The 19862-nt window shown below is 37.4% G+C and overlaps 1 protein-coding gene across 3 annotated transcripts; it reads right to left on the bottom strand.

The window, feature by feature from the left end:
- Positions 1 to 548: 548 nt before the first annotated feature.
- On the bottom strand, positions 549 to 18215 carry LOC149947558 (very long chain fatty acid elongase 7-like). Of its 3 annotated transcripts, none has more exons than XM_090171377.1 (7): positions 17849 to 18215; positions 9044 to 9159; positions 4380 to 4570; positions 4223 to 4306; positions 4088 to 4144; positions 3613 to 3855; positions 549 to 1779 (listed from the first exon to the last, which is right to left on the bottom strand). In XM_090171377.1, the coding sequence occupies exons 2-7, from the start codon at positions 9099 to 9101 to the stop codon at positions 1456 to 1458; spliced, it is 957 nt and encodes a 318-aa protein (XP_090027503.1). In that variant the 5' UTR covers positions 9102 to 9159; positions 17849 to 18215; the 3' UTR covers positions 549 to 1455. The 3 variants fall into 3 exon arrangements, with proteins under 3 accessions (XP_090027503.1, XP_090027501.1, XP_090027502.1); XM_090171375.1 differs by lacking the exon at positions 17849 to 18215 and adding an exon at positions 10000 to 10372; XM_090171376.1 differs by lacking the exon at positions 17849 to 18215 and adding an exon at positions 9317 to 9506.
- Positions 18216 to 19862: the final 1647 nt, after the last annotated feature.

Below are 19862 nucleotides of genomic sequence, written 5' to 3' on the forward strand. Positions count from 1 at the left end.
AAAAACATTGTTATTGACGCTTTTAACTTTGTCACTACTCAAAACTTTCGAAATTTCACAAATTCGTAGGTTAAGGGATTCTTTGAGGAGGAGGGATGACGTAATTCCTTATTAGGTTTTAATTAAAAGAATAGTGTTGATTTAAGAATCTCGTCAATGCAACATTCCTAAAAAATGTACTTCTTTTATGTTTACATTTAGCGACAAAGAAATGTTTGTTGATAAATATGGATAATCTTCCCTAAATACTTGTTAATCTGCTATATTCTAAAGTTTGAAGAAGCGATAGCTCATCAACCATTGGTCGTAAGGAGATAAAAATTACACTTTTTATGACTCAACCACGTGGAATCCAAATACGCGTCGTTTAGCGTCGTAAAAGCATTATTTAAAAAAATGGACAAAATTGATTTCCGAAATTAAAATAAGTGCAAACTTGTCAATTAACGGTCAAAGCTTAACCGACGCCAGTTGGACTGATGGCGTAGGCGGGCGCCCTCCGAAACATCGTCATTGGGAACCCTCTATAGAATCAAGACTCAAAATAAGAAATAGTATTTATATATTTTAATGCAAAAATTGACTTTTTTACAATGTATTACGAAAAAAACTCGTCGCGAAAGATTCTCGAATTTTATTTTAACATCGAGAACCGATTGAAAATTACAATACTCAATTACTATGAAATTTTCAATACAAAGTTTTACAGATAAACAAATTAAAAATAAAGTACAATAAACACTGAGGGGAAAAACAGGAGAAAACGTTTTCGACAGTTTTTCAACTTTTATGAACCCGCTTTTTTTATATTTTCACGTAAGTATGGGGAGAGGGCGTGTAAATATATAATATAGTTAGCCATAAGACACGTCTTCGATCAAATAATTTTACAAGAAAACACTCCCCCTTTTTCTATTTAAAACATCTAGTGTCTAAAATGCCCCATTTAAACAAAAAACCTTTTATAAGTTAAATTTACCATAAAATTGGGCTTGGTTTAAAAATTTTAAGAAAATTTAGATTTTTACAAAAATACGCCTACAATTTGTTCGAATTTCGTGAAAGAGGAACGACTTTTCGCTATGGAATTTTAATTACGCTGATGCTAATGCGAAAATATGACGGTACGTTGTGTTTTTAAAAAAATATATATACTGAACGCGATGCGAAAGTCTGTGGGGGGGATTTCAGAGTATATATAATATTTATAAAATAGCACATAGTGGGCGATTTGTGTCCCGACTTAGAGAAAAAAAATCGTTATAAAGTCAACAATAAATTGGCCACGTAATTATCACACCACACAAGTGTCAAATTTGAGCATTTTCTCCTTCGCAAAACGGAAGAAAATTCGTTACCAACAAAAAAAAAACGTCAAGTACGAATGCCGCTGGAAAAGTCCGCCCTGCCCCGGAGCCTCGATGACGCGCCTGGTTTTTTTTAACTTAATTAAGCCTAATCGAGCTTTCCGTTAGCTTTACTATATCCGTTTAAGACGGGTTGCACGGAGTAGCCATTTTTAGTGGGAGCGGAACCGTTGGTTTTGGCCGAACCGTTGTTCTGACTGTGGCCGTTGGTCATGGAATGGTCCTTGGTGTGTCCGTTGCCGACCGATTTCGCGTCATTCTTGTTGCTGTTGTAAGCCTTGTTGTAGAAATTGTAGAACATCACCCAGAACAAGACGGCGTGCGCCATCAGACCGTAAGCGAAGCCGGGGTGAAATCCGCAGTCAAAGTACAACGGCAGCATAGCATGCACGAAAGCCACGACGAATTGAACCTGCAAATATTTTTGATTCCAACATTAAATTTTAATAATTAAAGAGTTCGCTGAAACGTGATGACACGGGTAAAGCGAAACTGAAAGCTGACGGGACTGTCTAGGAAAATTGGAGGATTTTCTTTAAGACAATTGCATTTTAGTACAAGAGAAAATTAAGCAAAAATATTCCTTAATTTCAGAGTTCTAAATAGCAAATTATGAAAGGTTTATTGGTTCCCTGAACGCAAAAAATCAAGGCACGTCCTATATGAAAATTGTTGTGATAATGGTGGCAACCGCAATATTCTATCAGAATTCAGCATAGAATTTTAAATAACTAATTTAAAGTAAAAACCACGTAACTTTCATGATACGTGTTTTGCTTTGAGGCGATATTATTTAGTTATCTTTTTTATGAGATTTATAGATATCGGTTCATTCTGGACTTAATTTCTTATAAGTCGAAATAAAGTAAGCAGAGTATTAAACTTTTGAGTGTTTAAAATTATCATATTAATGAAAATATGAATATGGTACTCTATACTAATAGTAAATACACCCCCGAAGACCTATTTAAAATGGTAATTCTTCATTTCCAAAGTATGGAAATATATTTCGGGTACTTTGACCCCAAAAACTTTATATATTCTAAGGGAATTACGGAAGATTAACACCGCTTAGGTCTTCACGGGTTTCGTTTTAATTAGAGATTGGAATATAAATATGTCAATTTGGAGCCAATACATAGCTTTTCTACTTTTGGAGAAAGGATAGATGAAATAAAAACCTTAAAAAACATTAAGAAAGTTAAACTAATAAAAGCCCGCCGGAGATGAACCTATTAATAAAATTCGGTGACAAAGAAACTGGTTTCACCATTCCTTTCATTAGAAAAAGGTTTTATAAATAGAAGTGAACCGGAACCCGCGAGGAAGCGTTACTTTTCGAAAAGGAACGAAAAGTCAAGAATCTCTGGCTCCATCCACATCCTCAAAAACACGTCATACCGTTTTGTTAACCTACTTTTTTTCTCCTGGCTTCTGAAGAGGCAGATATTAGTTCGAAACTCATTTCCATTTTTTCAGAAGATTTTTCTTAACATTATTTACTTCGACTCTATAATCCTCGATTTAAGTTAACAATGATAACTATTGTTATCGAAGCATAGGGCCACGAAGGTACTTTGATTTTGAAGTAATGAAGGGAAATGAAGGTTACATTTATCGCATTAAAAAGCGGAAAAAAAGAACATTTTCTTGAATGAAAAATTTTATCGGTTTATTTAAAATAACGTTTGTGAATAGTTAAAATTATTCCCTGTAAAACTCGGGTCTTTGCCTTCTAATTTAATAGTATAGTCTGGATTTGCGTTCGCGAACCTGCTAAAGAAGAACGATTGAGCCGTAGGGAGGAAGTATCTTGACTGGCACATTTGAAATTTTAATTTTTAAGGAGTGGGGTATACCCGATTTCGAAGTTCTATAGTACAGTCTACGCGAGACGAAAAAATTCCAGAAGTCCCGCGGCACATGAAATGAGCGTTGATGAGGGGGGGGGGTAGTCTTAATTCGAAACGAAACTGGGAGGAATAACGATTAATAGGACGGGAAAGAAGGCGGCTTAACATAAAAATCAATTGGTTGGAACATTTCCGTCACATTTGCACGGGGTTTCGCTTAAATTATTGATTAAAGAACGAGGTAAACAGTGAGAACTCAACTGTCATCCACTTCTTAATAACGGGGTTCGCGCTTTACAAACAATTACGATATCACTACCCATTCGTGATTATTCACCGAACTGAGCTAGATGAAGGAGATGGAGGGCAGCCATGATACGACTAATACTTACCATTTGTACGATGGTCAGGTATTTTTTCCACCACAGGTAAGGGCGCATTCTGGGTCCCAAAGCGGCGAGGCAGTAATAGAAGTACATGATCATGTGCACGAAGCAGTTGATGAAAGGGAAGAAAGCGTTGTGTCCACCGGCTCCGAACTTCATGCCAACCCAAACACCCCAAGCTACCAAGGAATGATGAACCACGTGTAGGACTGTGATATGGCTGTTCTTTTTTCGTAACACGAAGAATATCTGAGAAAACGGGAAAAAAGAAATTAGCAATCGACCGATACGCGGACCAACGTTTCATATCTTAAGTTAAAAGCAGTCACACTAGGTAACTTCACTAGCCCCCTGCCCTCAATTTACTTTCTCTACGGAAATTTAAAATTCCATACATTATTCAAAAAGAAAGTTGACCAAGTTCCGTCGTTGCGCAAAGAAAGTAGAAACTGGACCGGAAATAATTGAAGAATTGTCTTACCGTGTCGGCGAATTCGCATATCTTCAATAGCAAGTACCACCATCCTAAGCGCACCAACTGAAAAATTTTAAGTGGTCGCAGTTTGACAAAGCGTTTCGTCGTGGTCAACTTATTCGCGTGATTAAAATCAATTACCTCTAAAGAATCTGGTTCGACGCTGTAATCGATAGGTTCGCAAATCCAACTGAATTTTGGCGACAAGTAGGTGAAAGTACCTCCCTTTTGGCATAAAAAGCGAAATCAAGTTAACTCGAAACGCTAATTTAGGCCAAAGAATGAAAAACAAGCTTACGTAGAAGAAAAAGTAACTGCTAAGAATGACCATTAAAAGATTATAGGCGACGATAATTCCTTCTATTTGAAATGGTTTTCGATTTTTCATGTAAGCTGGGCCAGCCACTTTCACGAAGTAGATGTACGAGGCGATGAGAGTGAGCATCGGGAAAGGCGTGCCCAATAAAGGCCAGTTGCTTGTCCTGGGATCTGCGGAAGAAACCAAAGCGCATTCTACTTAACAGCGACTATATCCGTATCTTGGACCAAGAAGTTATTGAGGAGCAGCTCCGAGATTTCTCATATCCGCCTAATTCTTTGGTTTACTAATCAAGCTGATTAGCCGCGGGGAGACGTCATTCTTTTAAACACGCAAAAAATATACGAATGTTAATCGAAGTTTGGCGATGCGTGAACTTAGGTTTTGTTGGGCGCTGTGCGGGACGCGAGTGTTATTTCGTATCTCGTTACCATTGTTTCAAGCCGTACTTTATTTCACTTGACAAGCTAAGCGTAAAAGAAGAAACTATTGTTTACTCGAAAAACCAAAAGGGACGTTTCCTTGTTATTCGTTTATTAAATCTTCGGCATGTTAGGAAAAACGCTCGTCAAGACAAAACTATCGGTTAAAGAGTATAACATTAAATAGCGCGGGGAATTACTAAATCTGAAGAACATTTTGAAGCCAAAGAATGAAAAATCACATCACACGAGTCAACAATCGAAATGATTTTCTATTTGATATATTACGGGCATATTGTCGCTAAAGCTTATTAATATAGTTGTAGTTTTTAGACGTCCTCTTAAAGTCAATCATCGAACCACTTTTGTACTCGCGTTTTAAGGCATATGAGGAAATTAAGTTTTGTTAAATTAAGCATTAAGTAAAAATGGAGTACTCGTAAAGCTTCGAGTTAAAATATCGTCACCCAATAGAGACCATGCGAAACTATTTAATAGCTAAGTTCTTCTTGTTAAATTATTTGAATATCACGCATATTTTAAAAGTTTTCAAGGAGAAGAGAAAGTAGAGAATGGCGAAGAATTTAACAAAGTTTTGCTAGAGATGTTGACCAAAACACGGGGAAACTAGGCGGGCAATATTTCGGTACATTAACCGCTATAAGACCGTGAGAAGAGCTCCAGAGGCAGCCACGTTTAGGATTTCCCATCTAGCGTGTTTAATGATATAATATTTGATAGATATTAAAACCCTACATTTAGGTAATTTATTACATTTATTCGATTGTTTTGCAATCATTACGACCTAATTTAGGAGATTTAAAGAAATTTTAATTTCATATTTAGGGGAAAAGGCTTAATCTTGATTGAAAAAAAATACTAATTTGAAATAAAAAAAATTTAGTAGGGGTAATTACAAAAAATAAGATTTTTAAAAAGTCATTATTCCGGTTAGCATAAAAAAACGGGGCGGGCATTGAAGAACGGACCTAGACATTTCCAAATGGCCTAAAATCCCCGAAAACAGGGAAAGTGATCACTTTACCCCCGATGACCTATATCTCTCATATACGTGTATTAGCGTATTTATATCCGAGGTTTCCAAAACGGCGAGACTTTTCCGGCCTTGCGCAAGTAGCGACGGGGAAACTTCTTCCTGATTCGGAATTCTAAGCCACCGAATTTTATTTTCGGAAGAAAGCGCCTTGAGCTAACGAAGAGAGACATTCACTACAGATAGCGTGTTTCTAGCGAAGAAATAGCTCTTGTCTACGTTTTGTGTTAGAAATTTCCCGCGAGCATTTATGACTATATACATACAAAACATCCTCCGTTTTGATAACAAATGTAATCTACGGGGTTAATAGGTTTATTTACTTTTGGCGAAAATCATCGACCCAAACCAATTTGAAATTTAAGAAAGTGTACTTGGCGTTCTTTCAAAACGTAGAAATAATCAGATTTCCTACCAGAAGTACAGAAACATAATGACGAAATATGTTTTCAGGTTTAGATTAGGTCACAACGTACGTGGAAGTTTGCTTAAAGAAAATTAAGTGGATTAGCGATATAAGGAAAAGTCTCGTATCAGAAGGCCAAGTAGTTTTATCGTCTTAAAATCTAATTAAATTATGGACATTTGAAATCAAAACTACAATAGGGCGTTAATTACAACAGGAATTGTTTCGTATTAATAAGCCAAGTAATTGTCTTTAAGAAACAAACTTAGGACTATTATTACATTTTAAACACACCAAGTAACTTGAATGTTAAAGATTATTGCAAAATGGCCCGCTAGACGCCGAGGGGTCGGACACTTGCCATTATTTTGTACGGGATTTCGTAGAGATTTTGGCAATTTTCCCGTTACTTTTTGAAGTGATTTTGGGATTTCCATGTTAATTTACCATAGAGAAAGTTAAAAGATTTTGCAATTTTAGACAAAGTGTACGGGATTTTGGTAAATGTCCGACCCCTCGCTAGACGCGCTAAATAAATGATTAGGTGGGCAAACAAGTCGGCCAAGCGACTGAAGGAAATACTTGAAATGACAATATTAAGACGAATGAGATAAGAGAGGTTCTCCCCTCAACACGACCACCTATTACAATATTAAAGCCTACAGCTAAAACGTGGTTAAAAATAATTGACAGTGATATGTAACAATGTCGGAATTCTGAAAATGAAACGCGAAAAACTGGCTTCGCTCGCGTTTCGACTTTTCCTTTCGCTGAGAAACAAAAAAAAGGACGATTCTTTCCTCTAAGCGGCGCGTAGCCATTAAAATGCCGTTATACGGAGAGAGTCATTTCGTAATACGGCCCGAGGGACAAGAAAGCGCTAAAATACCCACGAAAAAACGTACGTTGTTAAACCGCGCGGGGGCCAAGCGAAAGACGAGAGAGTAACCTGTTGTCGATGGATGATACCGCGTCGAGGGTACGTACGGGCACGATCAAATCAAACTATTTAGGCCAACGAGCCACAGAGGGGCCAACCCGAGTGACGTCACGCGTTTCTGTTCGCGGCCTACCACATTTCGCTCTTCCATCAATTCTTCTCCCCGAAACGAAATATTCTCTTAATGGGACGACACTAGCAGTTTCAATTATATCGACGGATAAAAAGGGAAAGTGCCAACGTTCCTTCGTTAGGGTACATTTCGCGCTTGCTTTTTATAGGGGTTTTTTCCGAGTTGGATATTATTTTACATTTAAAACTAAACGTATAAGCCAATTTAAAATACTCCTTAGTTACGAAATTTCCTTCTCAAATTATGATTTAGAAAAATCATCGCCGAATATCAGAATACTATTTTAAAAAAGCGGAAAATTTAAAATGGAAACAGACAATGGCTTTTAAAAGGTACTCGAAAGCATTCTAATAACCAGGAAAAAAAATGCGCACCAACCCTTTGAAAGAAAAAATTAGCAAATAAAAAAAAAGCGCACGAAATACGTAGGGCGAAGGTAAACATTTAGCTGGAGAATCGGGCCATTGACTTCTGGTTGCGAGTACGTGAAATGGAAGAAAGAATATACGGCTGGGCTTTTGTGGAAAGAGAACTGGCGGCTTGGCACTATAAGGAAAAGTTCACTGCCAAGGGCCATACTCCGACATTTTTTCTCTCGTCTCCGCGCAGTTTTTAGCCTGACCCAGATTAGAACTAAGCCGAAGTAAAGCCTACTTACGAGACGCTTTAAGAGTCTAAATAGCGCTGAATAATTAAAGGGCAACTCTTAAGAACTAGCGCTGAGATTAGAAACATTTTTCGCGTCGACGAAAATTTCCTCATAGTTTCGACGTGTCTTATAAGTCTAAGCCTAGGCTGATTCGAGTATTAACCCGTTTCCAACACCAGTTTTTACTCTACAGGAAAAACCGCCACAAACTCGTTTCGATATTCCACCAATGTGGTTAAAAAATTCACTTTTAGAAAACCCGCGATATATTTACACCGAAGTTGTTTTTATTAAAAAACTGGCAATCTGGCCGTAATCTCGAAAGTTTTAGCCTAAGGTGGTGTCCGTTTCACTAACGATTAAAACGGGTAGTTTCAGACGGAAACTTTCACCGCTTTTTTTATCGAGAAATCTACGCGTGTTACTTCGTTTCCGTCTCGAGAAAAAAACATGTTATTTCAACGATATAACGCCGGCTTACTAGGCTTACACGTGATGTTTTTAAATTCAACGTTACTTTAGCCCGTTTCTAGATTTCTCAACGCGGTTGATCAACGTAATATTAGCGCTTTGAACAGTCGGACGCGTTCTAACGGCCGTGTAATTGGCATAAATAAAGCTGGTTTTTTCCGTCGAACGTAAAACCAGCTTTATTATGGAATTTCTCAGAGTAGTCCAAGATTTTTAATCCACGAAATTGCCTCAGAACGTCCGATAATTTAAATGGGAACGGGCCGCGTCGGACCGAAGCCAAACGAAAAGAAAATGCAGAAAATTATACAAGCGTGTCACGCCAATTTGGCCAAAAACTTTCCTCTTGGAAAAACGTACGAGACTTTCTTTCGGTTCGCGGCATATCTATAGAGGCGATATAATCAATTAGGTAAGCTTTTCAAGTATTGGGAGGGGGAAACTAAAAAGCGCAAAAACTATTTCCTCGCGTTTATAACATTTCCGTTTCCCGCTCGAGGTACGCGGAAGTTAAATTCCCCCAAACAAAATTATAAAAAAACCGGCGTAGACTAAAAATAGAACTCACCTCCTCTGGACATTATATTGTCGTACAAATCGACCGTCGTGTTCCAAAATGATTCCATGATTGTGACTAAATACGTGAAGATGGGTGCGAGACGAGACGAAGCTACCGACGCCAACCTGCGAACAAATAATTAAAATTTCCAGTTACACACACATTTCGGAGCAGATATAAATTTGAAAAAATACGCGTGTATCGAAAGTTAAATTTCTTCTGCGAAAGGGCGATGTACTAGAATAATTAAAAGATTGTTCAAGGCTATATAACGTTACGTACGCGAGATCAGCGCCACTTCCTCAATGATAACGCTTAAAATAGAACGTAGAATCGCCATTGGCTTCTACCAAAAACGCTAATCCCGCGTTCGCGACGACAGAATAAAAAAGTCGTTAAGCCTATTTCACGCGTACGAATTAAAACGATATCGCGTGGCAACGAAAGGGTTTCTCTCGCGAGATAATGACGGGCCGCCGGTCAAAAAATACTCCAAGTCCGAATCCAGTCGGTGACCTTCCCCGAGGTTGACCTTCTTTCTCGGGATACATTACTACAAGGCGATACTGGAGCAACCAGTCCAAACCTCGGGCAATTGAGCCCGCGGCGGACAAATGACATTCGATCATTAATGCCGTAAAGTTATCTTAAAATTGATCGCGGCCAACCTAAGACCAAATCTTGCTTAAAACTCAGTTGGTAACATCGACGTATCGCTTTATTCCGTACGTAGGTGATGTCTACTTAATTAGTCACGTAAAGAGACGAGATACTCTCAACGATCAAGTTGATTCCATCACCATCAGGAAGAAACTCGTGGGTGAAAACCCTAAACCCTTTTATCATCAACTCTCCCCAAATATCATATTTAACAAGGCCCGTTACTAAACCGCTTAAGCTACTTAATGCTACGTAAAATTCGCGATACAACTTCAAATAAGTAGAAAAAGCGAAATCAATCTTACCCAGACAAGATTTATCCTTGGATAGGAACGAGTGGAAATTTATAGGACCTGCCTATAAAGTCGTCACCGAATAAATTAATTTAAAACAATCGGAACTTGGGCAGCAAAAAGCTCACGAAAAATCGCGTTCCGTCGAAACAGTTTTCGCTATCTAAAACGGCGCATGTTGCGACCGACGCACAATGTCCTTGCAAAGTCACCTTGTCCGGAAAACATGCAATCTAGAAAGCGTTTCGCGTTTCTCCCAACAAAATGAACCACGGGGGGATACAACCCTTTTTTGGCTAAAAAAAAAGATTTTTTGGTGAAGAAAAAAACGCGGAAGCGAAAAACTGCGAGGAGAAGATAGTGGTGGACTTCGCGTATTCGATGCTGAAGTTGAAATGATTTGAAACTGATCTTTTTCTAGGTCTACTGATCGCGAGTTACGCCACACAAGCTACCACCAGCGAGCGACGAACCCCCTTTTTTGTTTCAGCCCCCAAAATTCCCCAACATTTTTTTCACTAAATCGCGTTTCTCGAGAAGGAGGGGGGAGGGGATGAATACGGAACCATAACCAAGTGACCCATTTTTCCCGTAAGGTGGATCGACCAGGTGATGGGGGGAACGACACGTTTTTTAAACCGTTTTGAGGGCATTTTTCAAACAGGTGGCTACGCGTACGGACATACGACCACCAAACATTTCGGCAGTCAGAAAGATGGAATGCGTTCTATAGGCTGGCCCACTGCGGTGACGAGAGAAAGGGGTCACGTCAGTGAAAGTGCCTAGATAGCCAGGGGTGTGGTGCTCTCTGGACCCAAAAATTAACGAGCAGTCTAATAAGGCGTGAATGGGACGGAATCACGCTTATTAAAAGCAAAAAAGTAAATCAGAATGATTAAACCCCACTTAACTGTGTTGGATTTTTTACGAACAAACCGCTGGACATACCTCCCTCCCCCCGTCACCGATTCCCTCTATTGGTCAAGGTGGAGGTCTTTCGGTAACCTTCGCGCTTTTGTATTTGTTAGCAGATATCAGACTCGCAATCGAAGATTTTTTAATAGTGCCAAATTATATTCAGGCATTGTTTTACCACCTATTGTCTAAATGAAAAATAAAAGCTAAGGGCATGATACGGCAAATACAAATCCGCGTCTACACCTGAAATCTGATATGGGCTGGGGTCTTGACCTAATTATTAAGAAAGTGCTGAATTTTATTTCGATGAAATGATTCTTAAGACGTCAAATATTTTCAAGTGTTATCTAAAAATTGGGATATTAAAATTTGAAACCCGGACTCAATTTACCTCTCGCAATTTACAATGAACCAACGTCGTTAATTGATCTCTCAATCTGACATTAGTTGGAATAAGTATGACATTTCCTATATATAAATTAATTAACGGGGCCACGTAATGAAAACTATCCGTGACCTGTTGCTAGTCTATGGATGTTAAGCGGTTCCCGAGAAACAGAATATTTGAAGGATCAGGCTATATGCTTTTTGAAAATTAAAACGCTTTCAACAGTAAAAATAACGTTAACCTTTAGCAAAACAATGATAATTTATTGAATTGAAACATAAAATTGACTGTTATAAACATCCCCTTCGTTTCTTAACTAAATTCATTTAAATTTTGAGAGCCTAACGCAATTTCGCGTTTTTTTTACCACAGCGCTAGCCTGGCAGTAATTTTTCCAAAGAATGGAGCCGAGTGTGACGCGTTTCCTCTTTCGAAACATACGATTACGAAATCACTCCACGACGGACTATCATTAACCGAAATAGTTCATTTTCATACTTAAAAAGATTATGTTACTTATGGTTAGAGTCCATTATATTAATGGCTTAAAAATGAAACCTACAATTTTCGCCTTAAATTTCCACTAAGTTGAAATACCTATGATTTGTCATTTTTAATAAAATTTAATTTTTTATTTAAAACATAATTCCGTAGTTTTTTAATGGAACGCCTTCAAAGTTATGGAAATTTTTTAGTTACTTTTTGTTAATACCCGTTAAAAAGATCAAATAAATAATCTGATGACACGCATTCGTTTTTATATATAATTAGGTATTAATTTTAATTTAATCTACAGAGCGCGGTATAGCTAAGCTGAAAAACAAGTAATATATTCAAGATATAATATCCGAATAATTCTAAATGATATATGTAAGAATGAGCAGCGTCCTTGGAGTGTCGATGTGGCCCATCGCTATTGAGCGCCGCGGGAGAGAGAACCTCCGAATCAAGATCTTCTACAACTTCTTGTCTATCATCCTTGGAAATCTGCATTTCGATATCAGCTATTTCAAATATTTCCGAGTTAAACCTCGCTATATTCCAGGGATCATGGTCTCGTTGGAACTACGATAACTAGCTGGTAACTAAGCGGTGATAACCACGGCAACTTTTCACCATCTTTAATGCCTTTTACTTTTTTTGATAAATTAAATTTGGGCAATTCGACAGTGGAATTCCAAATTATTGAAAAGAATAATGAAAGGTAATGCCAGACATCACTTATACAGAATTTATTCGGCTTTCGGGCGCCCAGAGTAAATGTTTCGATTAACTTCCCTTACAGTCCAGGGCAGAAATCCATACTTCTACTTGGAATGCTTATCTTGCCGTATAGCCTATGGTAAGATCACTCTGACGGCTTTGGCGCCCCTCTCACGTTGTTGTTTGTTAGGTTAACATAGTGATGTGAAAAACAACCGTCAGCCACATCGAGACGAAAATCTGCCGCGATAAGCATTCCAAGTAGACGTATGGATTCCTGTCCAGGGAAATTAGTGGAAAATAAATTAGAGACAAGAAACATTCAAAATATGTTTCGCCACATTTTACTTGCAAAGTAGTCGCGTAATCAACTTTGGATATTTAAAAAAATGCAATTCTTAAGTAGAAAATTTCAGGATCGATGAATTGTATATGATATCCCAAATGTTCTTAACCATTTGGATAACTTTGATATTTTAAAATTTCTTTAATTTATACTTTACTAAAATAAATACCTACACACGGTAGCACTATGAAACTACCTCATTGAATTTATTTACCAAAATTTATTTATCTTCCGAAATAATTTAATTAATTTTAAGTTTCATTTTAAACCTGTTCCCATTTTTAATTCAGCTAAATGTTGAAAATCTCAAAAGATAAATCATGCCTGATCAGTGGGGTACCAAGGCCTTATGTACCCAAGGCGGTACATAAGTGTCTGCATTTTAATTCCCTCAAGCTCAGCCTAATGTCGTAATTAAGGCGCGTACCATCACTTTTGATTGATGCCACAACGACACAATTAGTTTCATAAATAAACTTTTTCAGTTTTGCAAAAACCAACTTTTCCTGAAGTATCAACTAGACTAGCAAAATATATATTAAACCCGAGCACCAGAAAACTATACGCTATGATGCAATACATCCACTAGACTATATTCAATGATGCGATTAGTTTTCTTTATAAATTTTAACGTGTCAACTAGTTTAAAGCAAATGCCAACAGTAGCCTATATCCAGGTTTCTCACTTTACGCAGTCGGAAATGGGTCGGTAACGTTAGCTACCGCGCTGCTGTACTTATAGTTAATCTACCTTCGCAAAGCTGGGTATCATAAATACATCAACTCTTTAAGTTGGAATTTTCCTCGCATCCTGACAACCCTCAAAATAAACGACGAAAGCTGGAGGAAATACGCGTTTAATAAATTAATCCTTTCCGCGCAAAAATATTTGTCGGTCAGGGAAACTGAAATATTCCAGAGTTATTGCCGCGCGCTTGCAGACACCACGTTCTTTTTTTGAAACAGTAAAATATACCGAGAATCGGAGCTATCGGGTTCGCCACCAGGAAAAGATGGACTAAAACTAGAAAGAGAGAGAAATTTTTATTTGGTTGACAAAATATTACAAAGCGGTCGCGATTATACAGGTATTGTGTCACGGCTAGTTATTATGTCTTCGGGGAAAACTAAATATTTACGCCCACTAAAAACCGAATTTAATTTCGCCGCTTGAATTTTGGGGCTTATACCGAGAAGCGGAGAAAGATTTTCGTTTAGCGGATATACGCTTAGATAAAAATCGGGGATTTTTTTAATACGATATGCACGAATTGCTATAGCTATGGTTAAAGTTAATGGGCTCCCATAAAAGAAAATTACTGGGGCGTAGTAATGAAAGGAAGCCAACTTTCGAATATCCGAATTGAATTTAAAACAATCTCGGTTTCGGGATAGATCCCGTTGTTCGAGATAAGCGTTGTTGGCTCGAGAGTCTACGCGCCATTAACCGCTATATAGATTAAGAAAACGTAAATTGGCCGGTAAATCACAGTTCAATTTTGCTGTGATGGGTAAATTCCCGTTAATATACGACATTAATACTAAAACGCGTTTTAATCTTTAGCGTTTATGATTTTTTTTGTTTTGAAACCCAATCGTTTAATGGATTAAAGCAAATCCACACCATGTGGACAAAATCTATAAATTCTGCCGTAGTACCATATCGCGAAACATTTCCATAGCGTTTTTATCACGCCAAAGATTAAAAAAGTTAACGTCGCAGTGTCATCTATACAAACGTGGCTGAGACGACTTAAAGGCAGTCGTGACACTAAGGTGCACTTACTCGTTAGTCTATACAAAATTCGTGTCAGACATGTCAGCATAAAAAATCCATTTTGATGAAATTTACGGGATATTTTAATCTAGCTAAACACGGTGCTATTCAAAAATGTAGGTCTCATTTTTCCTACTCATTGTCTAAAAATTACATTAAATTTGTATATAAGCTGAATGATTTTATCGCTCTAAATGTATTCAGAGCTGCTAAAAATGATGTGGTTGTCTAAACAATTATATATTCTATACTGCTTATTAGCAAATTTTTAAATTGCAAGTACATTTTTATGTCATGGACAAAAATACTAACATTTTGTTATAGCTTATGGAAAAAACTTTTAAATGATAGACAGTTTGTTGAGGGCATTTAGGCATTTAATCGAATAGAACGATTCTTATAATTCTTTAAACTTTAAGTGCCATCAACATATGTTTTATGTTTTGTAAGTTCTATCCATATGCTATCACAAAATGCACGTAAAATAATTTTCTCATTTAAACAACATAGACTTAGACATTTATTTACTCTTGAAATATCAATCCCCTTTGAACCAGGGAGGAAATCATATTAAATGAACTCGCGAGTACAATGTAATTGAATGATAAAATTTAACGTAATTAATTTAATAATAAAATATAAATATACTTCAGAAGCCAAAGGTATTTCTAATTTCAAAATTAAGTAACAAAAACAAAAAAAAATACATTATGTGCTATAAAATCATTAATCTTGTAAAGGTATTTAATAGTAATGAAATATTTAGTTGATAGTTTCCAAATGTTGGCAAATTGAAAAAAAAAGCAAATGGGAATCTTTTTTGGTACCCAATTCTTTTTCCCCAACACCGTTTCTAAGACGTATTTACATGTCCCACGAATTTCATCAAAATCGTCATGACTGGTCGATTTCTCAAGGAATGGCCATTTTTACAATCAGAGAGAAACTTAAAAAATTGCGAAGCCCATGTTTTGCATTTAGCGTGACGAGTTCACCAACCACATTCGATTGATGAGAATAGGGACATATTCTCAACAGCGGTTTAACGAATATTTCCTTTCCTCATTCAGCCGTCCCTTAAAAGGTTTCTTCTACTAAGAGTAAATAATTATTTCTAATAAAAAAAATTTACAGTAAGTCCGCCTTAAGAATGTTCAAGTTAACAAAGAATGCTTAATACATCAATGTCGGATACATTTAAATATGTTGCATTTACCCGCACACTGAGTGGGAAAATTAAAAGCCTTTGGCGCATTCCAATTTTCCCTTAAGAGTGAAGTTCGTTGCTGCGAGCTAATGTCTTTTCGCAATTTGGGTGAGGAAACACCGGCACTTTCCATTTTATTTCGATCAAGGACGAGGTATGATCAGGTGGCGGATTTATCCATTATAGCCGCTGTCATAGGACTCCGATTTCAAGGGGATCCCGCATTACTTTCCGAATAGCCCATGCATTCTATAAATTTCGAGTAAAACCGTCCAAACATTTTACAAAGACTATTCGTCCAAGTTTGTGGGACTAGCAACTTTCTCTATTCTTTGGTTTCCCATCCTTAGCTTATTTTCGGTCTTTGTGTAGGCCGGACATATTATATTTTTGAAGGTATTTCTAGATATTTATTTTTCGAAACGGAGCGCAGGTTTGAAAAATAAATAATTTTATCTCCGTCGAAAATCTGGCCCAAATTTAATAATAATAATAATAATAATAATAATAAAAATCAGCTAGCGGACAATAGGCCTTCTCGGCGAATATATAAAACTATCAATTTAATTAAAAATCGAAATATCATACCCCAGTAAAACAATTGAAACCACCACGTTATTTGTTGGAATATAACCTTACATAAAATCAGTTTAAAATTTGAAAATGGAAACATTAATTACCAAATTAATTTCGAAACGCGTGTCCCGCTGTCACATTTAAAGAATGAGAAATTTCGAGCTTGGCTATTTAATTTCATTTCCTTAAAAACTAAATCTGTCAGCGTGCACGCGGCCAATGAAACCCTTGCACGCGGCGAACGAGTCGGTGAAAAAAAGGAAAATTTTACTTTCGTTTAGAGTCAACTAATCAAGTTGCCCCACATAAGGCTTATAGCGGCGCGTTCCTAAATACATCCCATCTATAATATATAATAAATTCCGAGACGTTTAGGGTCATAAATAAGAGAAAAAGAGAGAGAAAGCCTCAAATAATTTTCCAGGAAAGAAACTCGCCAGAATGTTTATGAAGTCTACGAGAGGCCATTTCCAAGTTAAAACGGAAAGTCTGCCAAATGATATTCGCCATTCACTTCCTTCCCCATTTCGTTATCAAAAAAGTGGACCAGATAAAAGTGGCGGCTAAGACACCAACATCCAAGGGCCCAGCGCCAGATCGAAAAGCATTAAAAATATTTCACTAAAATTCTCGAAATTAATGAGATCGGTATTCCATCTTTCACGAAACGGAACGCACGAACTGATTTCCTTTCAGCCACTGACCATAGTATTGCAGGGTTAAAGAGAGTATGATAAAGGTTATACTAAATCAAATTCAATCGCGCTATACACCTTTCAAACTACGAATTGCCGATAAATTTGTCAGGGCGAAATAATTGAAACAAAACAAATAATAGCCTTTTGTACAGTCATTAATTTCTATCGCTTTACTAAAACTTTGTAACGACATAATAATGTACATTACTTTTCTAATAATGGTAATTTATCAAAGTAAAATCGTTGTACGCCATTTCGCCGACGTATAGTTTATCCTAAAAAGAGAGTTTTACGTAGCAATCATCTATAAGCCTTCAGCGACTTCTACCAGGTTTTTCTCAAAGGTTCACGTTCAGAATCGTGGTGTTTAAGACTATCCATTGCTACTAACCGTAAGTGGAATAAAAAAAAAGGGGGAAGAAGTGCAAAATACTTCAAACTCGACTATGAATTTAAAACGATAAACTCCATAAATCAAATTTAGGTAAAATTGTATATATATTTCTTAATTAATAATTTGAATTCAGCTCTCAAGATCACTTTTATATTAATATTAATAGTAATGTTAAGTTTAATTGGTACAGTTTGGGCAGTTTACTTAAAATAGGTAAATTTAAGCGAAATTGGAATTGGTAATATTCCAAAATTTGTTTACTTAAGCCCAATTCAATAAATAAAAGAAACACTCATTTTGTCAGACCTGGGATAAAATAAAACTACGTGAAAAAAGTGAAAGTAGCACGTGTACCTTTCTGACTTGTACTTGTTCGATCCTTTGGCGAAATGTCTCTCGGATGACTACCGCGTCGAATGTCCAGTGTTCAGCGTGGCGCGCAGGCTGGGGCTCACCTTACAATCCCTCCTCTCTAGCGCGAATTAACTTAACTTCCTCAAAATATGAATCCTTACGACGATTATTCGTCGGAAAGACGAGGAGCCGCGTGCCAATTTTCCAACTCCTCAAACACGAACAAAACGAACGAAGGTGTTTCGCGGCAGTTCGCTCCTGACCGATTTATTTTTTGCCTGTTTCACGAAACAATTCGCGGGTGTCTCTCACTCACTCAACGTGAATTCAAAATTTCGAGAAGTACAAAAAAAGAGGTCGAAACTTCGGATGGACGGTTAACTCTGCAGCCCCGGCCTGCTTGTTGCTTCGTCCCACTCTACAGACTACTAGAAACGAGCTTCCAACTTTGGATTTTATTAAAAGTTCGCCACATCAACTTCGCGCGTAAGAGCCCAAGGAACAAAGTCGAAATAAAGGCGTCGAGAGCGCATGCTCGGTGGATGCGACTGAGCACCGGAACGGCTGAAGAGGTGTTGCCCTGAATCTCGACCACTCATTGGTCGGACGCGCGTCAAGGTATACCTATTTCAATAGTCACCGAGGAAAATGAGAAACCTTGGCATTCCATTATTGCGGCTAAAAGGGTGACACCGAGGAAGGGGGGGGGGGGGCATTTATTGTTTTCACGCCACATCTGACGTATTTCCTGCCAGTGGAAATAATGAAGGCTAAATTATTTTTAACCGATTTCATTGCTTCGTGGTTTCGCCGTTCTTTTTATCCCGGAGTGAAAGTTTTGATCTTCGTCGCCTCGTCGTCTTGTTAAACCAGTTGAAATTCCGGTCGTTTATTATCCGGTGGACCTTTGTGTACCTATTTAAGCGATACTTAAACAGGGTTCACGCGTTTCACTGTTCAGAACAATTTGGAACGCGTTTACTTTGAAATTATTTGACGGGGCAAGCGCTATAAAGCGTTACAAATAGAAATACCCGTAATTTAAAATGTTTCCTTGATATGTTAATCGAGAGACCCGATTCACTTACATACATTAGAATAGGTAACTACCCTCATTCGTAGAAACAGTTAACACACCGAGAGCAGAAACGCGGGGGTTCCACCAAAAGTTAATTTGGGAAACCCAATTGAAGTCGCTGTTCCCGAAAAATACGCGAGTTAAGCAGAAGCAATACCATTATAAACTTGTAACGACAGGCTAAACAGATCGAGCTACAGTAAAAAATTAAGTCCATGGAAAATCAGCGGAGACGCTGAGGTATATAAGAAAGTAAACATTGAAATTACGTAACATATAAGATATTTTTACGTTAGAGAGAGATCCACGGTAGCCTAATATATAAATGATTTATATTCGTTCTTTGACTTGAAAAAACCTTTCGTATCATTGCACCTTCGATATTTTTACTTACAACGAATTCATATGGCATAAAATATATAAAAAAGAACGAAGATTTAATTACAACATCCACAAATTTATTTTAATATCTATATAACTAACTTATTGTACGTAAAAACCTACGTAACTCGCGCTTACAAAGTATCACGTAATTGCAAATTCGACGGTTACACTAAAATAAAATTATTCCTCTGTAATTCGAATCGGCTTATTTCGTAAAGATGACGCTTGGGTATTGGTGGGGGAAAAGGGAAAGTCATAAACTGTGACCGATGCCATCTTCACTTCGGAGTATACTTCGCACGTTTTCGACAAATGTACACACAAAAACTCAAGGTTTTCGTGAGCGTATAAAGAACCGAAAAGGCGACCTTCGAAAGCATATACCACCCTAAGGAGGGCATCATCGTCTTCAAAGAAATTTGTAGTAATAGAATACCGGGCGTGTATAAACACGAATAATTTGGGAGTTTTGTTGAAATATGTTTCAAAGACACACACACGACCAAGGCCTAAACATCTAAATATCAATCATAAAAATATTATTTGTGAGAG

This window comes from Leiobunum rupestre, chromosome 4, assembly GCF_980474605.1.
Source record: "Leiobunum rupestre chromosome 4, qqLeiRupe1.1.hap1, whole genome shotgun sequence".
In the NCBI taxonomy this organism is placed as follows: domain Eukaryota; kingdom Metazoa; phylum Arthropoda; class Arachnida; order Opiliones; family Sclerosomatidae; genus Leiobunum; species Leiobunum rupestre.

Bases quoted from the DNA above. Each gene is read 5' to 3' on its own strand.
- LOC149947558 (XM_090171377.1), bottom strand. From the start codon at position 9,101: ATGGAATCATTTTGGAACACGACGGTCGATTTGTACGACAATATAATG. The intron at 4,307-4,379 runs GTAAGCTTGTTT...TTATGCCAAAAG, and splicing joins GCAGTTACTTTTTCTTCTAC to GGAGGTACTTTCACCTACTT. The intron at 4,145-4,222 runs GTAATTGATTTT...AAAATTTTTCAG, and splicing joins TCGAACCAGATTCTTTAGAG to TTGGTGCGCTTAGGATGGTG.